This window comes from Leishmania panamensis (genome assembly GCF_000755165.1).
Source record: "Leishmania panamensis strain MHOM/PA/94/PSC-1 chromosome 30 sequence".
NCBI classification, from domain to species: Eukaryota; Euglenozoa; class Kinetoplastea; order Trypanosomatida; family Trypanosomatidae; genus Leishmania; species Leishmania panamensis.
Window position 1 is genome coordinate 1293507 of NC_025877.1, and position 16470 is coordinate 1309976.

A 16470-nucleotide genomic window follows, 5' to 3' on the forward strand; every position below is an offset into this window, starting at 1 on the left:
TCGGTGGGTTGTGGGTGGTATGCATGGATCTGCTGACTGTCTCGTGGTACAGTGGTGTGCTGAGATGTTTGGACTGTGCAGCTGTTAGACACACAGAAGGACGTTGTGTCTGCTGTCACGTGTTTCCCAGTGCTCCGTTCCGTCCCCCCAGCGTTGTCTGTAGGTGCTTTGCGTCGTTCTTTTTTATTCTGAATGCGCCAACGGTGGCGTATTTGCCCGTTTGAATTTGTCGTGAGGTGTTGTGTTTAGAGCGCGTTGTCCTTTGTTGTACCATTTTAGCCCCTTTTTCGCCCTCTTTCTCTCTCTCGCTGGCCTTTTGCGTTGAGTCTCTGCAGTGGACTGAACTCTATTTTTGTATCAGCTGCGGATAGTGAAGAGCGCGTGAACGCAGGCAAGTTTGTGATTATGCTTTTGAATGACAATGGACAATGAAAGCCAAAGAAAAGAATAGGAGTATGCCCTACAACAGACACAGAGAACGGGGCATGTCACTGTGACCGTCTGGCCTATCGAACAAGAGCGAGAGAGACCCAATATTTGGACTCCTCTTTTAGGACAAAGGGTGTCTTGAGTCGCTCCAAACAATACGCTGGACCCATTGCGTTCACGAGACTTGGCGCTAAACTTTAGCGTGCTGGAAATAAGAGTGGCGCTGCTGTTCAGTATCGCTGCGCTGTTGTGCTGTTTTGTGTGACGAGGCGGAGACAAGTTACATCTACATTGGGCGACAGACTCTCACCTCTCCCCTTTTTGCCTTTGCCTTTCTAAGTTATTGTTGCGCTGTGATACACATCCCTTTTCCCTTGACTTCTGGGGTATTTGTGTCTTCGTTGTTGTAGCGCTCTCCACGGTGCTCTGGTCGTTGCTCAGATTTCTAGACTCTGGTGCAGAGGGTGAGCGTGCGAGGCAGCGGGCCCAACGCAATCATGAATTTCAATCAACCCGGAGGAGGTGCTGAAGAGAACCTTAAATACCCCAGTCGTTCAAAGCAGGATGAAGTGTCCTACGAAGTATCGATGGGAGACGGCTACACGACTGAGATGGTGACGGACCCGAACGCTGCCACCCCCGAGCAGACGCAGGCGGAGAACGAAACGGCGGCCACGCAGTCGAACGGGTACGACCACGGCATGTACTACGATCCGTCCTCCTATCTGCACTACTACTACCAGGCCGACGATGGCAACTACTATTACTACACAAACCCACAAGAGGACGAGTCGAACACTATGCCGCAAGGCCTCAACGTCCCCGGGATGCAGACAGCTGAGAATCTTGTCCGATCCTACGAGTACGCGTCGTATGATCCACCAACGTACAACTGGTTCGTTGACATCGTAGTGGACACATTCTTATCAAAACCCTTTCTTGTCTATCTCACGATATTGCTCTACTGCGCCGCAGCATTTATGGGAGCACTCGGACTAAACTACACGTTTGCGATTCTGTATCGCCTGTTCGTCCCACCGATCCCCAACGCCAACAAGGTTCTGCAGCCTTTTGCGTACTTTGCTCTATTCTTCTACATCAGTTTCGTGATTGTCACAGTGCTCTGCGTGCTGATGGACATGGTGCGCAACCTATGGATGTTCAAACGTGACGACGTTATTTTTTGGGGTATGTCGCACCGGTACTTTTCCAAGCGCAAGCCGCCCTACGTTGTGCTGCTCCTCATCATTCTTGTCGTTGTCTTTCTGCCGCTTCTGTGGGGGATCATTGAAGCTGGGGTCAAGAGGCAGTCGCTTGTGTACGTTGCACAGCGCTACGCGTTCGTGGCCGTGTTGGCGGCAACGTTCCTGGTTGTCATCTGCTACCTTTGGTTCTACTGGAGGGCGCTGGTGTACAAGTGGTTATCCATCAGGAAGCGAGCCGAGCGCGACGACTTTGAGCTTCGCCGGCGTGCGTACAAGCACAAACCCGAAAAGATGAAAAAGGTACACTGGTATCATGCATCTACAGTGCTGGAGGAGTTTGGCATGGATAGAGACACGCTGCTGTACAACTCTGTAGTCTTTACCATCGGCTGCGTACCGCTGTTTGCCGTGTACGCGGCGCAGGCGCTGAGCACCTTTCCCGGCACTCCATCGTTGGCCTGGCCAGCAATCGCGTCGATTTCGCTGACCTGCGTGTACGTCCTCTCATGGCTCACGGTACTACGACGCAAGAACCAATGGGCCATCTACGCATCATTGGCGCTCATTGTGGTCATGCTTATTCTCGGTCTTGGTGGCGGTGCCATCGGCGGCCGCCCAGCGACGGCGGGCATCGTCGCCGCTTTCTTCATTGCAGCGCACGGAATGATATCTCGCAAGCGCAAGCACTCATTCACCAAAAAGGAACTGCACGCGACTTTGAAGTTGCCATACAATGCATTGGCAGACGAGAAGCCCCAGGGATGTCGGATCGACACATATCTCTTCTGCTGCCGCAGTCTCTTTCTCGACTACATGAAGTGCTGCGATGTCAAGAAGCACTTTGGCTACCGCCACCCCGACGTTGTGGAAGCGGAGAGGCGCTTTATGATTAGCCACGTTGCACTCCGCACGGATCAGAAGGCGTTACTCGTCTGGTGGGTCATAGTGATGCTCGCGGTGGCATTTGTAGTGGCACTCTCGAGGAGCACCCAATATCGGTTCACCACACAAATTGCAATCGCAGCGAACACGTCTGTCACGGGGATCACCCCGTTCATCCCACTCTGTGAGAAGGTGTTCAATGCCAACGGTAGCGCACCGCTGAGGATGCTGGACTTGGCCCTTCTAGCAGCGCTGTCGCATACACAAGGCAACACCGGCGACGCCGACTTCGCCACGTGGTTCTCTAGCAAGCCTTCGCTGCTGCGCATGTTCCCGGCGGTGATGCCGTACGCGCCGAGCTTTGCCGTGGATGAGACGAACATTTCCTTCTCCGACTACGTTGACGTGTCTAGCAGGTTCCACGTGATCACGCTGAATTCTAACAACAGGGGGCTGTCGCTCTTTCGTGACTTAGACGACTGGGGTGAGTCCATTGCCCTTCAGGCCGCTGGCGCCATTTCCCCCCTGATTAACATATGGGACGAACAGAGCAGGGGTACATTTGTACAGAGGGCACGCTTTCTCAAGAATTGGCTTCCGCCGTCCACCGCTCTGGACACTGTGAAGGCGTACATAGCTGCGCTCAACAGCTCCGGTGTCTCCAGCGGCATTTTGATCGTCGGGGACCAGTTCAGCGGCGGCTACGCGAAGAAGCTCTCCGCCGAGCTGAATTTGCCCTTCGTCGCCTTCAACCCACCAGGCACGAAGTACATAAACAACTTCTTGGCAAACGGTACGCAACTCAGTGCGACGCGGAGTCTGTGGTCCTACGTGGACTCACTGGAAGACACCACCGACACAACCTACTTTTTGTGCAACGTCTCTCTTTCGTCCAACCGCTGCGGCCGGATCAGCACTGTTGTCGACTATTTGTTGAGGACCTGCGGTGACCCTGCAGGACGTTCGATGAATCAAGTCTAGGGCTGGTGGGATTTCAGACCTGTGCGTGTGTGTCTCCGTAGTGGCTTCTCACTGGGGCACGGCGCGTGTGCGCTTTTACCTTCATTGCTGTCATTGCCTTTTTGCTTGTTCTTCTTTCCCCCTTGTTCTGAACCAATGGCATCTACGGTCCGCGCCCGTCTTATGGACAGTCTCTCTCCTTCTTTCTCGCTGAAAAGGGTACCCTCCGTCATCGCTGCCTGCGGTGGTAGTTATCACTGTGGTGCTCTGCGCGGGAGTGCGTGTTCTACGGCTGTGTGCCATTTCCCCTTCTCTTGCGGGATTATGCTTCCTTTTCTTCATGCTTTGCTTCCTTTTCACGTCTGCTCCTTTTTGTGCCCGTCCCAGCGCGAGATTACAGGGCGATGGGAGCGGCCCAGCTTTGCCTTCACCTAGAAATTGTAGACGACTTGGTCAAGACGAAGAGCAGACGGCAAACACCGCTTCTTTCCGATTATCTTGTCGCTCAACGTGTACCGGCGGTAAAGCCATAGGTCTTTCACGAATGCCATTGGTGCCTCTCTCTTCCTGTCTCGGTGCTAATACGACTGGATTACAGTGCTCGACACACGATGTTGACGGTCCCGCGTGATCGTTCTCGCAGTGGGATCCTTTCTCTTTACCCCTGCCTCCCTCACTTTCTCCGTTTCTCCTCCACTTGTCTTTTCGTCGTACTTCGTCCTTCCCCCCCCCTTCGGCAGGACAACTTCGGTTCTTCGACGAGCGCAACTACCCTTCCCAGAAGCGTCTGCTGCTTTTAGCCCACTGCCTCATCACCGCACCGTAGATCATGCTTCGCCGTACTTGCGTGACTGCGCTTCAGCGCTGCACCCCCCGCTACAGTGCTGCTGCTGTTCCGAAGGCTGCACTCGCTGCCGAGAAAGCCCCTCCTGCCGCCCAGACCCCTGGAATGACAACTAAGACCAGGGGCTCCGGCACGAGTGGGGACACGGTGCTCGACAAGGCTGTTCTGGCGGCTGCCCTTGGCTGTGTGGTGACATGGTGGATGACCGTTTCTGGTCCACAGCATCAGCATTAAGAAACTACACGTAGGCCCACAGAGAGGAGTAAGTGACCGAGGCGTTTTTTTCTTTACCTTTTTTTAGCCCCCCCCTCTCTCTCCTACAGCGTCTTCATGGATCATGCAGTTTCAGTAACGGGGGTCAAATGCCTAAATATGGTTACCCAAGTAGCGACTCTAATAGTCGTAGCATCTCCCAAACAACGAAGGTAAGGAAACGAAAGATGTGTGTTGTGGCGCGCACGCACGAGCGGCGTGGGATGCCTTTGGTATCCCTTTTTTCACTGGAAACCGTTTTTTTTTTGGCGTGTATGTGGGGTTTCAGTGTAAGTCGACGGCGTTCCAGCTGCCCTCGACTCACGGAGTCACCCCAGCGTGCGAGAGGTTGTGCATCCGCGTCCACGGAGCAGTGCTTCCCAGGACCACTAAAGACGAAAAGTAGTGCTGGACTCCAAAGCTAAAATGCCTTCACGAAAAATGCACTTGTGATTTGTGCGACGTTGACCTCTTTCTCCGTGCTCTCTGCTACTCCCCAGGGCATCTGTCGAGTTGGTCACGGCGATGCAGAGCGGTACTGCGAAGACGGCTGAACAGTACGCACTTGCTCATGTCCACTTCCCTTCTCGCTGTCCCCCGCTCTCTCTCTTTTTTGCTTCACTTACTGTTCTTTTTGTTTGTTTCCGAAGCCGTTTCTGATTCCCTCTGACAGCGTCGCCGCCGAACACAATACGCAGAGCCACCCGTTTTGCTCCGGCTCTGTCTGGTGCGGTTGGCCTCCTTTATCGCCGCTCCGCTCATCTCACTTGTGGCCCATGTACGTTGTGTCGACATCGCGCCCGTCCACGGCGGCGTTTGGCGCTGCTGTTGGACGCTTCTGTGGCGGCGGGACGACCTACGTTGCGCTGAATCGTGGCACGCTGCTCTCCGTCTACGCCTGCCGCCAGGGCAACTCTGGGATTGACCACGTCCAAGACTTTCACATGCATTGCACATTGAAATATGTGCGTGCCGTGCTTGTCGTAGAGGGCACTGCACCGCAGAAATCCTCACGTCACCTCCTCTTCCTTTGCACCTACAAACAGGAGATTCTCCTCGCAGCCCTCGAGACGTCCCCGGACCTGAGCGGCGGTGCACCACCGCTGCGGATGACAACGCTGTTCCAAAGCGAGCCCACGGACTGCTTGTACCAGTACGACCCCAGCGAGGTTGAGCTGTGCAGCTGCTCGAGTGCGGTCAGTGGGGCAGGCGCACAGCCTCCGTTTGTCGCTTTTGCCCTGACTCGTGGCGAGCTCTTCCTCTTTGACGTCTTTGCCGCCCTCGCCCGCGACGCGGTCAAGCGCAAGCAAAATGGGCATCTGGCGCGCCTGTTTTCGCCGGAGCTGGTGGCCCACGTCGCTCGCCGTGCGAGAGCCGATATCTTCTCCCACTGCTACATGGACTGCTCAGAGTACGACGTGAAGGACATCTCGTTCGGGTCCCCGTCACCATGGCTGAAGGGGCAGACCCACGGAGCCACACAGCGGCCCAGCGCGATGGGTGCGAGGGGCGACAGTGCATCCGCGTCCATCTCGCTGTACGTGCTCTACGGAGACCCGTACGGCAAGGTGCACATAGCGGAGTATGAAGTTGCCTTCTCGGCTGTCACAGAGATGGAGGTGGCGGGCGACAGGAAGGGCTTGGGCAGCTCGATCCGTCAGCCGCTTACTCCCCCGCCTTCTTCTGTCGAGTTTGCTTTGCTTGGTCGGCGAGTGCGTCGTTGCGGATTGTTGCAGCCGAACGTCGATCCTACGGCAGCGCACATTGTCGCCAGTCGCCACGGGCTCTTCGTTGTGGGTAATCACCTTGTCACCCTTATCCACCAAGTGCGGCCGCGCAAAGGTGTCTATTCGCGCGAGATCCCGTCGCGGCAGGCAATCCTCGACGTGAGCTGCGCGTCAGTGTCCGCTGACGCGTCCGAGTTGGTAATTGGGTTCCGTGACGGTATCCTCGCCCGAGTTACGGTCATCTCCAGGGGCATGAGCGGTGAAGATCCTGTGTTGGAATTTCGCTTTCTGCCTCATCCTACGCCGACGACTCCGACGGAGATCGTCACGCTGCAGGGAGACCTTTGCTTACTCTGCTCCCGATTCGACAGCAGTTTCACGGTGCGGCTCGATGAGGCGTCGTGCGAGGAAGTGCTGCACAACTGCGGGCCAGTGCTAGATATGTCCACGCACCAAAGCGGCGCCCAATGTAGCGTCGTGGCGGCCACCGGCATTCACCGCGGCGGCGGCGTCAGCGTGCTGCGAAGCGCTGTAATGCTTCGGGAGCAAGCAAGCATTCCTCTTCGTTGCCACCCGCAGCGTGTCCTTTGCGGCGGAGGGCTAATGTGCATCACGATGACAGCAGCAGCAAACCGTTTCTTCCTTGTCTCGGCGCGCGCACTCACACTGGAAGAGCTTGGACCTCACGTGTTCCCGGCGATCGTCTCGCACCATCTCCTCGTCGAGCTCGGACTTGGTGCGGCGGCCGGCACGTTGGTGCTCATTTCCGTCCGTGGCATTGCCTGGTTGCGATTGTTGGGGTCTCGATGCGAAGTGGTGTCGCAGCTACCCCGCCAAGCGGGAGACCCAGACATCCTTTTTGCGGCGGTTCGGCACGGCTTGACAGCCGTGTGCGACGGGACCATCGTGACCGTGTATCGTGGACAGGAAGTAGTGTGTACGGTTCCGTCACTTGCCGACGTCGCCGTTTCAGCGGTGTCGCTCGTGAGCTCTGCACTGCTGGTGGTTGGCCAGTGGAATGGCGTTGTCGCCTTGTACGAAGTAGGATGCCGTCACGCAGAGGTGGTCGGGCGACTTTTACTAGACGCCGTGCCCCGCTCTGTCGCGTCGGCGTTACCGCAGCTGTCGCCGTCGCCAGTGGTGGACGAGAGTGCGTTGCCGACCATCTACATCGGTACCCACCACGGTTTTCTGGTCGAGACCACGATTGCACAGCTGCGTGATGGTGAGGCCCGCCGCTCAGTGTTTGTTGCCCCGCACCCGCTCGAGCTCCTGGAGCTTGGAGGACCGCACGCGGGGCTGCTGTGCCTCGGCAACGTCCCGCTCGTTGTGTTGTGTGGCGCTGGTGGCGGTGTACAGCTGACTGGGCTACACGTGATGGGCGTGTCCGCCGCCGCAACAGTGGAGGCAGATTTGCAGTGCTACGCCTTTTACTCCAAGCTAGACGGCCGTCTTCACATCGGCTCTCTTGAGGCGCTCGAGAAGACGTCGCGAACGTTTTTGCCACTAGGCGAAACCGTCACGCAGCTGCATGAAACCGCTGCCTGGGGTGGCTACGCGGTGGCTGTGCGCAAGGTGGAGGGGGATGAAGTTCTTTTTCTTCCGTCGAGTGTCATACAGTCCCCGTGGACCGCTGACCTAGGCTTGTGGCGGACGGCCGCTGTACCGCTCCTCGAGAACGAGCGCTGCGTCTTTCTTCAGACGGTGCGACTGGATGGCTCAGAGGGTGGCGGGCCTGGAGAGAGGTGTGGTGAGCAAATCGACGTGCCGGCGAACACTAGTGCTGGTGTGAGCGAGGAGGACTGGCAGCACCTGCTTCTCGTCGGCTCCTCCTTCACATTTCCAGATGAGCAGCGCGCGCGCTCTGGAAGGGTTATGTGGTTTGCTCTGGATGAGGAGCGCCAAGGCCAACGGCTGCGCCTCATCGCCAGCAAGGACATTGGCGGTGCGTTGCAGTGCTGCGCGGAGGTGCCGTACTATAAGGGCCGTATTGCGCTTGGCGTGAACGGCTGTGTTTGTTTGTACAAGTGGAACACGGAGGATCAAACCTTTGTGGCTGAGGAGCGCTGCCGTGTCGGACTCACGGTGACGAGGCTGATTCCGCTCTACAACACAGCCCTGGCCGCCTCGGTGCTCGTCGCGCTGGACGTGCGGCACAGCGCTTTCCTCATAGAAGTGGATCTGCTGCAGGGAAGCCTCAAGGTGCTTTGCCGCGAGGCAAACCTGCGCGGCGTGATGGACGGCTACGTCGGCTCTGACGCCGAGAATCTCTGCCTCTTTGACGATAACCTCAACTTTACGGCGTTGAAAGTGGTACCTTTGCCTGTTCAGCCAGGAGACGGCGATGCTGCTGCGGCGGCCAGCGGGCCGCCGCAGTGTCGCTTTGAAGTGCGAGCACAATACCACGTGGGCGACCTAGTGACGTGCGTGCGGCCAGGCAGCTTTGCCGCCACGTCGCTGATGAAGGCACCGACGCCATCCTCCTCGACGCCGAGCCCACTGCTTTTGCCAGGCATCGCCGGCCCGCAGTTGGTGTTTGCTACTGCGCACGGTGGCTTTGGTGTGGTAACGCCACTGCACGCGGCCACATACCTTGTCCTGCGGGCGCTAGAGGCGTCACTGGAGCGCACGTTGACCCCGCTGGGGGGTCTCTCGCACCAGGCCTTCCGGGAGGTCTTGCACGCTGGCCAGGAGCGAGGGGTAAGCTACCTTGCGTCCAAGGTGGGGTGCGCGCTGACGCGGGAGCGCCTGCGTCGGTATGAGTCGCTCAACACCGTGGATGGTGACATGGTAGAGCAGTTTCTGCGCCTCTCGCTGCACGAGAAGCGACACGTATGCCGGGTCACCACGGATGTGTTTCTCCATGCCTTCGCCCAGTGCGTTAATGACTCCGGAACTTTTGTTGCACCGCCAGCGCATCAGGAGCAATGCAGACAGAGCGCGCCCGGTACCACCATGCAACCCTTTTCGCAGTACCCTAAGGACACCATTGCCCAGGCCAAGCTCTTCTTGGAAAAGGGCAGCCTTCCGCTTCCCCCGTTTGCGGTCGAGGCGCTAGAGCAGCTCGTTGTGAACCTCCAGCGGGTGCACTAGTTGACGCTTGCTAGGTCTCCTTTCCAACCCCCATTTGTGCTGGTGTGTTGCACTGTTACTCTCCCCTGTGTCGCTCGGTTAATCCTCTCCAGCTCTACATAAGTATGCATATGTATACATATATATATATATATATATATATATATGTGTGTGTGTGTGTGTGTGTGTGTGCGTATAAACCATGCACAACGCAGCCTATGCGCTGCACGTTGGACCTTGAACCCTCTCCCCCTGTCTTTTGGTTCGTTGCGATAGATGTGAGTTTCTTTCTCCTTGTGTCCCTGGAACGCTCCATCCAACAAGGGGAATGTACAGATGTGGTGGATACGTTTCCTTTCCTTGTCTCCAGCTCTGCTTCCCTCTTCCTCCTGACTCCTCTTTTGTGTGGAAACTGAACCAACTGAACCTATCATGCATACATGACCACTGTCACTGGAAACGCGCCCCCGCACCGACGTAGTTTCTTTGTCAACAAGAAATGCAGTACCTTGCCGCGTACGCCCTCGTGGCCCTCTCTGGCAAGACGCCGTGCAAGGCCGACGTTCAGGCTGTCCTGAAGGCCGCCGGTGTTGCCGTTGATTTGTGCCGCGTGGATGCGCTCTTCCAGGAGCTGGAGGGCAAGAGCTTCGATGGGCTAATGACTGAGGGTCGCTCGAAGCTGGTGGGGTCTGGCTCTGCCGCTCCGGCTGCCGCGGCCTCTACTGCCGGCGCCGCCGTCGCCACGGCTGCCGATGCGAAGAAGGAGGCGTCGGAGGAGGAGGCCGACGATGACATGGGCTTTGGTCTGTTCGACTAAGCGTTACCCTGGCTAGGCCGTCGCACGCCTCTGCCTGGGAGCTGTCAGGTGTCTGTTCTTGTTGTAGCCGTCTGTCGTATCCTTGTTTCCTTCGGTATGGAGGATTTTTTCATTTCAACTCGAAAGACTCCGAAAATCAGACACGCCCCTGCGAGACGAGGAAAAAAGGAGAGGAGAGTTGGCTGCTCATCGGACTGCAATACACTTCAGTTCAGGCACCAGAGAGGGAGCGCCCTCCTTCCTCCACCGCCCCTATTTGCGAAGGCGGACGTTGAAAGGCTGCAGGCACTGCAGGGGAGGTACTTGCCGTGGCGTGAAAAGAAGAGCTGCTGCCTTCCTGCCGTAAACGTCTCCTTTCCGGTAGCGAGGGTGATTCATTTGTAGCCTTGTGCTGCCTGCTCTAGAAGAAGCTTCTTTACTATTCCTGTCCCTCCCCCTTGCGCTCCTCTCTTCTTCCTTGTCTTTTCCCTTTCGTATACTCTTTTTACTCGTGCTCCCACAACAGGTGTAGTGAACATGCAGTACCTTGCCGCGTACGCCCTCGTGGCCCTCTCTGGCAAGACGCCGTGCAAGGCCGACGTTCAGGCTGTCCTGAAGGCCGCCGGTGTTGCCGTTGATTTGTGCCGCGTGGATGCGCTCTTCCAGGAGCTGGAGGGCAAGAGCTTCGATGGGCTAATGACTGAGGGTCGCTCGAAGCTGGTGGGGTCTGGCTCTGCCGCTCCGGCTGCCGCGGCCTCTACTGCCGGCGCCGCCGTCGCCACGGCTGCCGATGCGAAGAAGGAGGCGTCGGAGGAGGAGGCCGACGATGACATGGGCTTTGGTCTGTTCGACTGAGGCCCGTCAGCGTGGTTTACCCGTATTACTTTTCAGTTTTCTTTTTGATTAGAGGCGTGTTTCACGACAAAAGGAAACGGGCATGTGAACCCACTAGAGAGGCTCCTACTGCCGCCACACCTTCTCTTGGCGACTTGAGGCGTTCTGCATTGGCACAAACGTGTGCTCTAGGTACTCATCCGCATCCAGTGGCGGCGTCCCTCCTCCCCGTCTCCCTCCCCCACTTTTCCAACTCTCCGCCACTCTTCTCTTTCTGCTCTGTCCGGTTTGTTCTCTGTTGACGTCTTGTGCGCCAATCCTGGCTAGGTACTTGTCATGGCTCTTCAAGAGAACAAAGACTCCTACAATATTAAAGCGCTCTCCCTGTCGGAGTTTGTGCTGCAGTGTTCTGATTGTCACCGTCTTTGCCTCGAAAAGACCGCCCGCGTTTTGGAAAATAGAAGTCGCGCCCCACGGGGGTGGGAGGGCCTCTTCAGCTCCGTCGCCGAACAGCGACGGTTCGAGGACTTGGACCTCTGTGAGTCAAGGTGCCATAACGTGCAGGCTGTGTGCCCGTCAAACGACAAGGTCCGAGAGTACGAGCAGGCGCTCGCAGCGGCGTCACTCAAGCCGAAGAACATTACGCCGCCAAACCCGTCGCTGCTACAGGCGGCTTCGAGGTGCCAGCACGCGGTCGAAGTCTTCTCAAACGTCTTGTTTGCCTTGGCGCATAAGCCCAGCAAGGTTTCCTTCCCAATAAAGGATCCGGCAAAGGGGGAAGGCAAGGGCAGCGAACCCCACGATGGAGCGCCAACAGAGACGCACAGGAAGGTGCTTGCAGGGGCTACGAACATGAACAGCGAGATCCTTCGCCGCGGGAGAAAGGGTCATCAGGACCAGTTGATCCCCAGAGAAGAGGACATTGCCTCTTCGACGGACTCCGACTGGGCGACTCACACACCGACAAGTGCACCTGGGTTGAGTGGCACGACGCCAAAGTGGTGACTCAGAGCGTCTCCTCAATGCGATCTCGCCACTTTCCTATTTTGAGCGTTTTTTTTCCCATTCCTGTTGTTGTTCTGCAGGTGTTTTTGGTTGCCGTGGTGACGACACGTTGTCCTCTTTCTCCGTCCGACATCTGGCATCGACCTTCTCCGCTGACTTTGGCCCGAGGAAAGCATCGCTGCTGTATCCAGAAAGGCTAGCAGATCCTTATACGGTAACTGCAGCGCTCTCCGCCTCCCAAGAGCCGCCTGTCTAATCGGCGCCCAGTGTGCGTCGCTCATAATGGGCACCGTGGCACACCTGCATAGCAGAAGCTTCATTGTGCTCTTTCATGTGCGGGCCCAGAGTCCCAGAACTCCGCATGATTGGCCACTACGGAGAGTTCACGCAAGAACCCCACTGCCCCCCCCTTCCCCCTCCTGAAGGGCATCATCAAGACAGCTTCCTCTTAGCCCACGTGCGAAGTAAAAGAGTCTGAAGTAAGCAAGTCAAGTGCTTGTGCTGCGCTCTTTCTGCATCGCTGTGCAGTTAAGCCTACTCTAGAAAGCTGCGCTTTTTTTTCTTGAGGAGGGTGTATACGTGTGTTTCACATTCCTTCGCAGAAAGGGTGACCGCACAGCTTTTGTGGCGAGCGAGACCGAATATACATTTGCGATCAGTGTCTACTAAGAGTTAGCTGTGTGTCTGCTGGGTGCCCGTGTGCGGTACTGGACCACCTTTGGCGTGCATATGTTCTTGTCCTGCTAGTGTCTCCTGCAAAGCAACCCAGAGTCTCTCAAGGCTGTCTACTTTACTCCTCTCTCTTTTTTCACGAATCTTCCGTTTTTCAACCATGATGCGCATACGAGGGCAGACCCATCCTGCCAACTCACCTCCCAGCACCTTGCCGGCTGGCGTTTATTGCACCACGTACGTGGCACAGATGACGCGTTTGCCGTGAACACGAGTCACTTTTACTCTCTACGCCTGCCCAATAGCCAAGTATACTATTTGAGCTCGCTGCACTCTGACAACGCAGGTGCGAACACGTATTCCTTTGCTTTTAGTGAGAAGGCGAGGCATCCGCGTCTCTTCCACGTCGATGAACTGTAGAAGTGCATGCTTTAGAGGAGTTGCTTCCTTCTGATGCCCATTCAGGAGCAATCCTCACCCCCACATGTCTGCCCCTAAGGCGTCCCTATTCCCCAGGATTTTAAAGTCGTCTCGCGCAAAGCACGGGTGTGCGTCCATATCACCGTGGGTTGTACTCTTCACCAAATTTTAAGGACCGACGGATGATCTCCAACGAGTCTTGCATCGCCTTTTTTTTTACCCCAAGTATGGCACAGGAGTCGTGCACCTACCTGGGAGCATTCCGTGGTAGTTTTTAAAGTGTGGGTTTTCGCTGGAGGCCAACCACCCTTCTAGGGCCCGCTGGATGTTCTACCGCCCAGCGCTTCTAGCTTGCCAACAGGGTGTATTGGAGCTCGATCTCGTGACAGTTGCTGTGCCTCTTGCTCCCGACCCACTGCTGAATAACAACAACGCATTCATCACCATGTGCTATGGACCTCCTCGGCATTTCTATTTGCCGCAGCAAAGTTCTTTCTAGGAGCATCCCTTCGATTGACTCTACAGCTGTAGCTCTGTGGAGCTGCCCTGTCTAGCTAACCGGCGACGGCTTTTGCCGGAAGGAGGACGCGACAGAGCATCCCATGCGAGACTGTGCGGCTGACCCGCTCCTTCGGGAGAACCAGGCCTCTCGGAGAACACGTGGCGAACATTGTTGCCATTTATCCGCTACTGCGTTTTTGTATCCGGGAGTTTTTTTTCTTTCTGCATCGAGCTCCGCCGCGCTCAGCACCTGGTGCAGTTACAGTTAGTTAGAGGAATGAGGACCTCGAGCTGTAGACCTGGCGAACAGTGAAACATTCGCGACCAGCCATTCCCTGGTGATGCGTGCGGTTCAATGGCGCGCGATGCGTTTGTACATTCTTCTCCTATTAGGTGACGCAATGCGGCTGCTCTTCATCGCTGCGCGGAGGCATTGGCTCTAGAAGCCGCAGCGGTGTCCAGACCTGTTTCAGTCTTTCGTACAGGAACTTCATGTGCTTTGAGCAGCCTACGTGCGCCGTTCGTATTGCAGGGGTACATTACCAACTTTACGCTCTTTCTATTCAATTAGTCAGGCCGTGCGAGTGCGATACAGCTCCTGAGCATGTGTGGGTGGTGCGCCAGTAACGCGTGCCTTAGTAAGAAGGGGGTCCGGTATCCCACACAGCTTTGGATGCGGGTCGTCACTCTTTTCACCACACTCCTTCGCACCTCCACTCACGTGGCCACTCCATCTGGCAAGTCTGTTTCACCTGCTTATGTGATTCGCCACTTGCGCACGCTTTCCGTAGCAAGTACGACTGATGAGGGTCATTGCTCGCAAAGAAAGGCAGAGCTGTGCGTTTGTTGCACCACTCTTCATGCTTCAGAAGGTTGGCGGCGTTCTTCTCGCACACCATCGGCCTTTCACCAGGTCTGTCTCCCACGCCCCAATCTCTTGAAGGTGGCTTGCTTCAGGTAGGCGTGTCACCCAGACGAGCTGGGCGGCTCGTTTGGGGTCTGACCAACGGGCCGCGGAGACGCACCGCCGCCTCAGCCTTCTCGTTCTCTTGTTTCCCAGTGTTGTCTTCGCTGTTTGCCTTCGATGCGTTGCCGAACTTGTCTCGCTTTGGCTTGTGTGGGGCGGAGCCCCTTTTGATAGCCCGCGCAGCCATCTGCGCACACGCACTGCCTCCTCTTCCCCCTCTCGCACGCCGGTGTGTATCCTCCTTTTTTCGTTCCTCACCCTTCCCCTTTCCCTCTCTTGCTTCTGCATGTCTGCGTTTCGCGCGGCACTTCCCTCTGTGGCGGGTGTATGGCCTTCCACGAGCGCAGGGGGCAGTGCACGCGTGCGTATTCCTTGCGTCTTGCTTGCAGGCACGCACTGGGCTACGACAGAGGGGGAGGGGTGTTGTGGTCTCATGTGTTGCCTGGCCGCCGCTCTTGAACGCACGTCGGAGTCGTGCCCCTTCCCCTCTGCCCTCTTTGCCCTTGGCTGCTTTCCCTTTGCTCCCTCGCACTGCGCTTTTTTGTTCCTCTTTGGTGGGTGGCACGTCAGGGAGGCGGCGTGCATTTACGTACCAGCAGCAACTGCTGCAACGCAAGAGTGTCGCAGTCCAGCGCGGAGTGCTTCCATGCAGGCATGGACCTGCCAAGCCGCCACTGCAGGCCCTATGGTGTGTGCGGGGGGCGAGTGGCACCGCCGTGGAAAACGCCCGCATTTCAGATGCAAAAGAAGCCGAGCCTGGGCACCGCAGCGGCACAGGTGGACGCACACGCTGCACGTCACCTGCCGCTCTTGTTTTCTCTCTGGCTGCCCCTGGCTCGGCCGGCGCTTTCTCACGCGCGCCGCAGCGCCGGTTGCGAGTGTGCGCCTGTGCTGCTCGCCGGGCCGACCGCCCAAGCCCAGCTGCGGTGATCTAGCCTGCGTCGTTGGAGGGAGTCGGCGGACGCCAGCAAGGACCTGCGTGTGTCTTGGCGTGCGCGGGAGCTGTGGAGCGCGCGCTGGACCTCTCTTTCCTCACTGTGATCACGGGCGCCACTTCGCACTGCCGTCAGCTCTCTGAAGCGAGGGCTGCTGCGCACTCCAGACGACGATGAGTCGCTCAGGCCGCCCGCTCAAGCACACACGTCCACCACTGCCTTGCGCATCGCCGCGTTTTGTGGCAAGACACTGACCCCAGGCAACGGTGAAAGGCGTGAGTGTTGCGTATGTGTCGCAGCTGCTTGGGCAAAGATGCACCGCGCGGCGTGAGACTGCCGTCGCTCAGATGTTTGGATGGCCGCAGGCGTGCTTTACAGCATTGCCATACGCAGCACTGCGCCCCGCAGGGGCTTGTGCGAGGTCCTAGAATATTACTAGGATCCTGCTCTTTGGCGCTCTTCACCGCACCTCTATAGCCTTCCAGGAGGCGGAGCCCCCCCCCCCCCGTTCCTTGACACTTCTCTTGCTACCGCCTTGCCTGGCCTCTGCTCTGGCAACGCACGCGGTGACACGTACACTTTTGTTGGGGCCAGAGGGTCCGAAGGGCTTCTACGTGCGAGAAAGTAGAGACCTTGGAAGGCCTTCTCTTCGTCGCAGTCCTCCTCTGTGGCGGGCTCTGCGGCAGAGAGCGCGTTGGAGTGAAACGCTCGCCGAACTACCACTCACTGCTGCTGGCGGCCTTTTCCTGCTGTGCGCTCCTGTGGGAACACCGTCTTCACACAGAGGCTGTGCCCTGCCTTCGATGCAAGCCAGTGCTCGTAGCGGCTGACCTGGTACGGTTTCGGAGCTTCCATTCCATTGGCCCCTACCTCCGCGACACTCTCCTCCAGAGAACAAGGGAAGTCATGGAACGTTTACGAGTACGCGCTTTAGGGCACACGAGTGAGGGCTCACGGGTGACGGTACAC

General features: G+C 57.2%; 5 protein-coding genes across 5 annotated transcripts, besides 2 other annotated features; all 5 read left to right on the plus strand.

The window, feature by feature from the left end:
• Positions 1-54: a repeat region.
• An 872-nt stretch (positions 55-926) lies between these two features.
• LPMP_303660 (hypothetical protein) lies at positions 927-3497 on the plus strand (the record flags this gene model as incomplete). Its single annotated transcript, XM_010703086.1, has 1 exon — positions 927-3497. One exon carries the CDS (start codon positions 927-929, stop codon positions 3495-3497), a length of 2571 nt encoding a protein of 856 aa, XP_010701388.1.
• Positions 3498-5348: 1851 nt separating this feature from the next.
• LPMP_303670 (CPSF-domain protein, putative) lies at positions 5349-9392 on the plus strand (the record flags this gene model as incomplete). The annotated part of the gene is made up of 1 exon (XM_010703087.1): positions 5349-9392. The coding sequence occupies one exon, from the start codon at positions 5349-5351 to the stop codon at positions 9390-9392; it is 4044 nt and encodes a 1347-aa protein (XP_010701389.1).
• A 478-nt stretch (positions 9393-9870) lies between these two features.
• On the plus strand, positions 9871-10188 carry LIP1 (60S acidic ribosomal protein P2, putative; the record flags this gene model as incomplete). Its single annotated transcript, XM_010703088.1, has 1 exon — positions 9871-10188. The coding sequence occupies one exon, from the start codon at positions 9871-9873 to the stop codon at positions 10186-10188; it is 318 nt and encodes a 105-aa protein (XP_010701390.1).
• A 516-nt stretch (positions 10189-10704) lies between these two features.
• Positions 10705-11022, plus strand: LIP2 (60S acidic ribosomal protein P2, putative; the record flags this gene model as incomplete). The annotated part of the gene is made up of 1 exon (XM_010703089.1): positions 10705-11022. One exon carries the CDS (start codon positions 10705-10707, stop codon positions 11020-11022), a length of 318 nt encoding a protein of 105 aa, XP_010701391.1.
• A 315-nt stretch (positions 11023-11337) lies between these two features.
• LPMP_303700 (ribosomal P protein AGP2beta-1, putative) lies at positions 11338-12006 on the plus strand (the record flags this gene model as incomplete). Its single annotated transcript, XM_010703090.1, has 1 exon — positions 11338-12006. The coding sequence occupies one exon, from the start codon at positions 11338-11340 to the stop codon at positions 12004-12006; it is 669 nt and encodes a 222-aa protein (XP_010701392.1).
• A 2891-nt stretch (positions 12007-14897) lies between these two features.
• Positions 14898-16451: a repeat region.
• Positions 16452-16470: the final 19 nt, after the last annotated feature.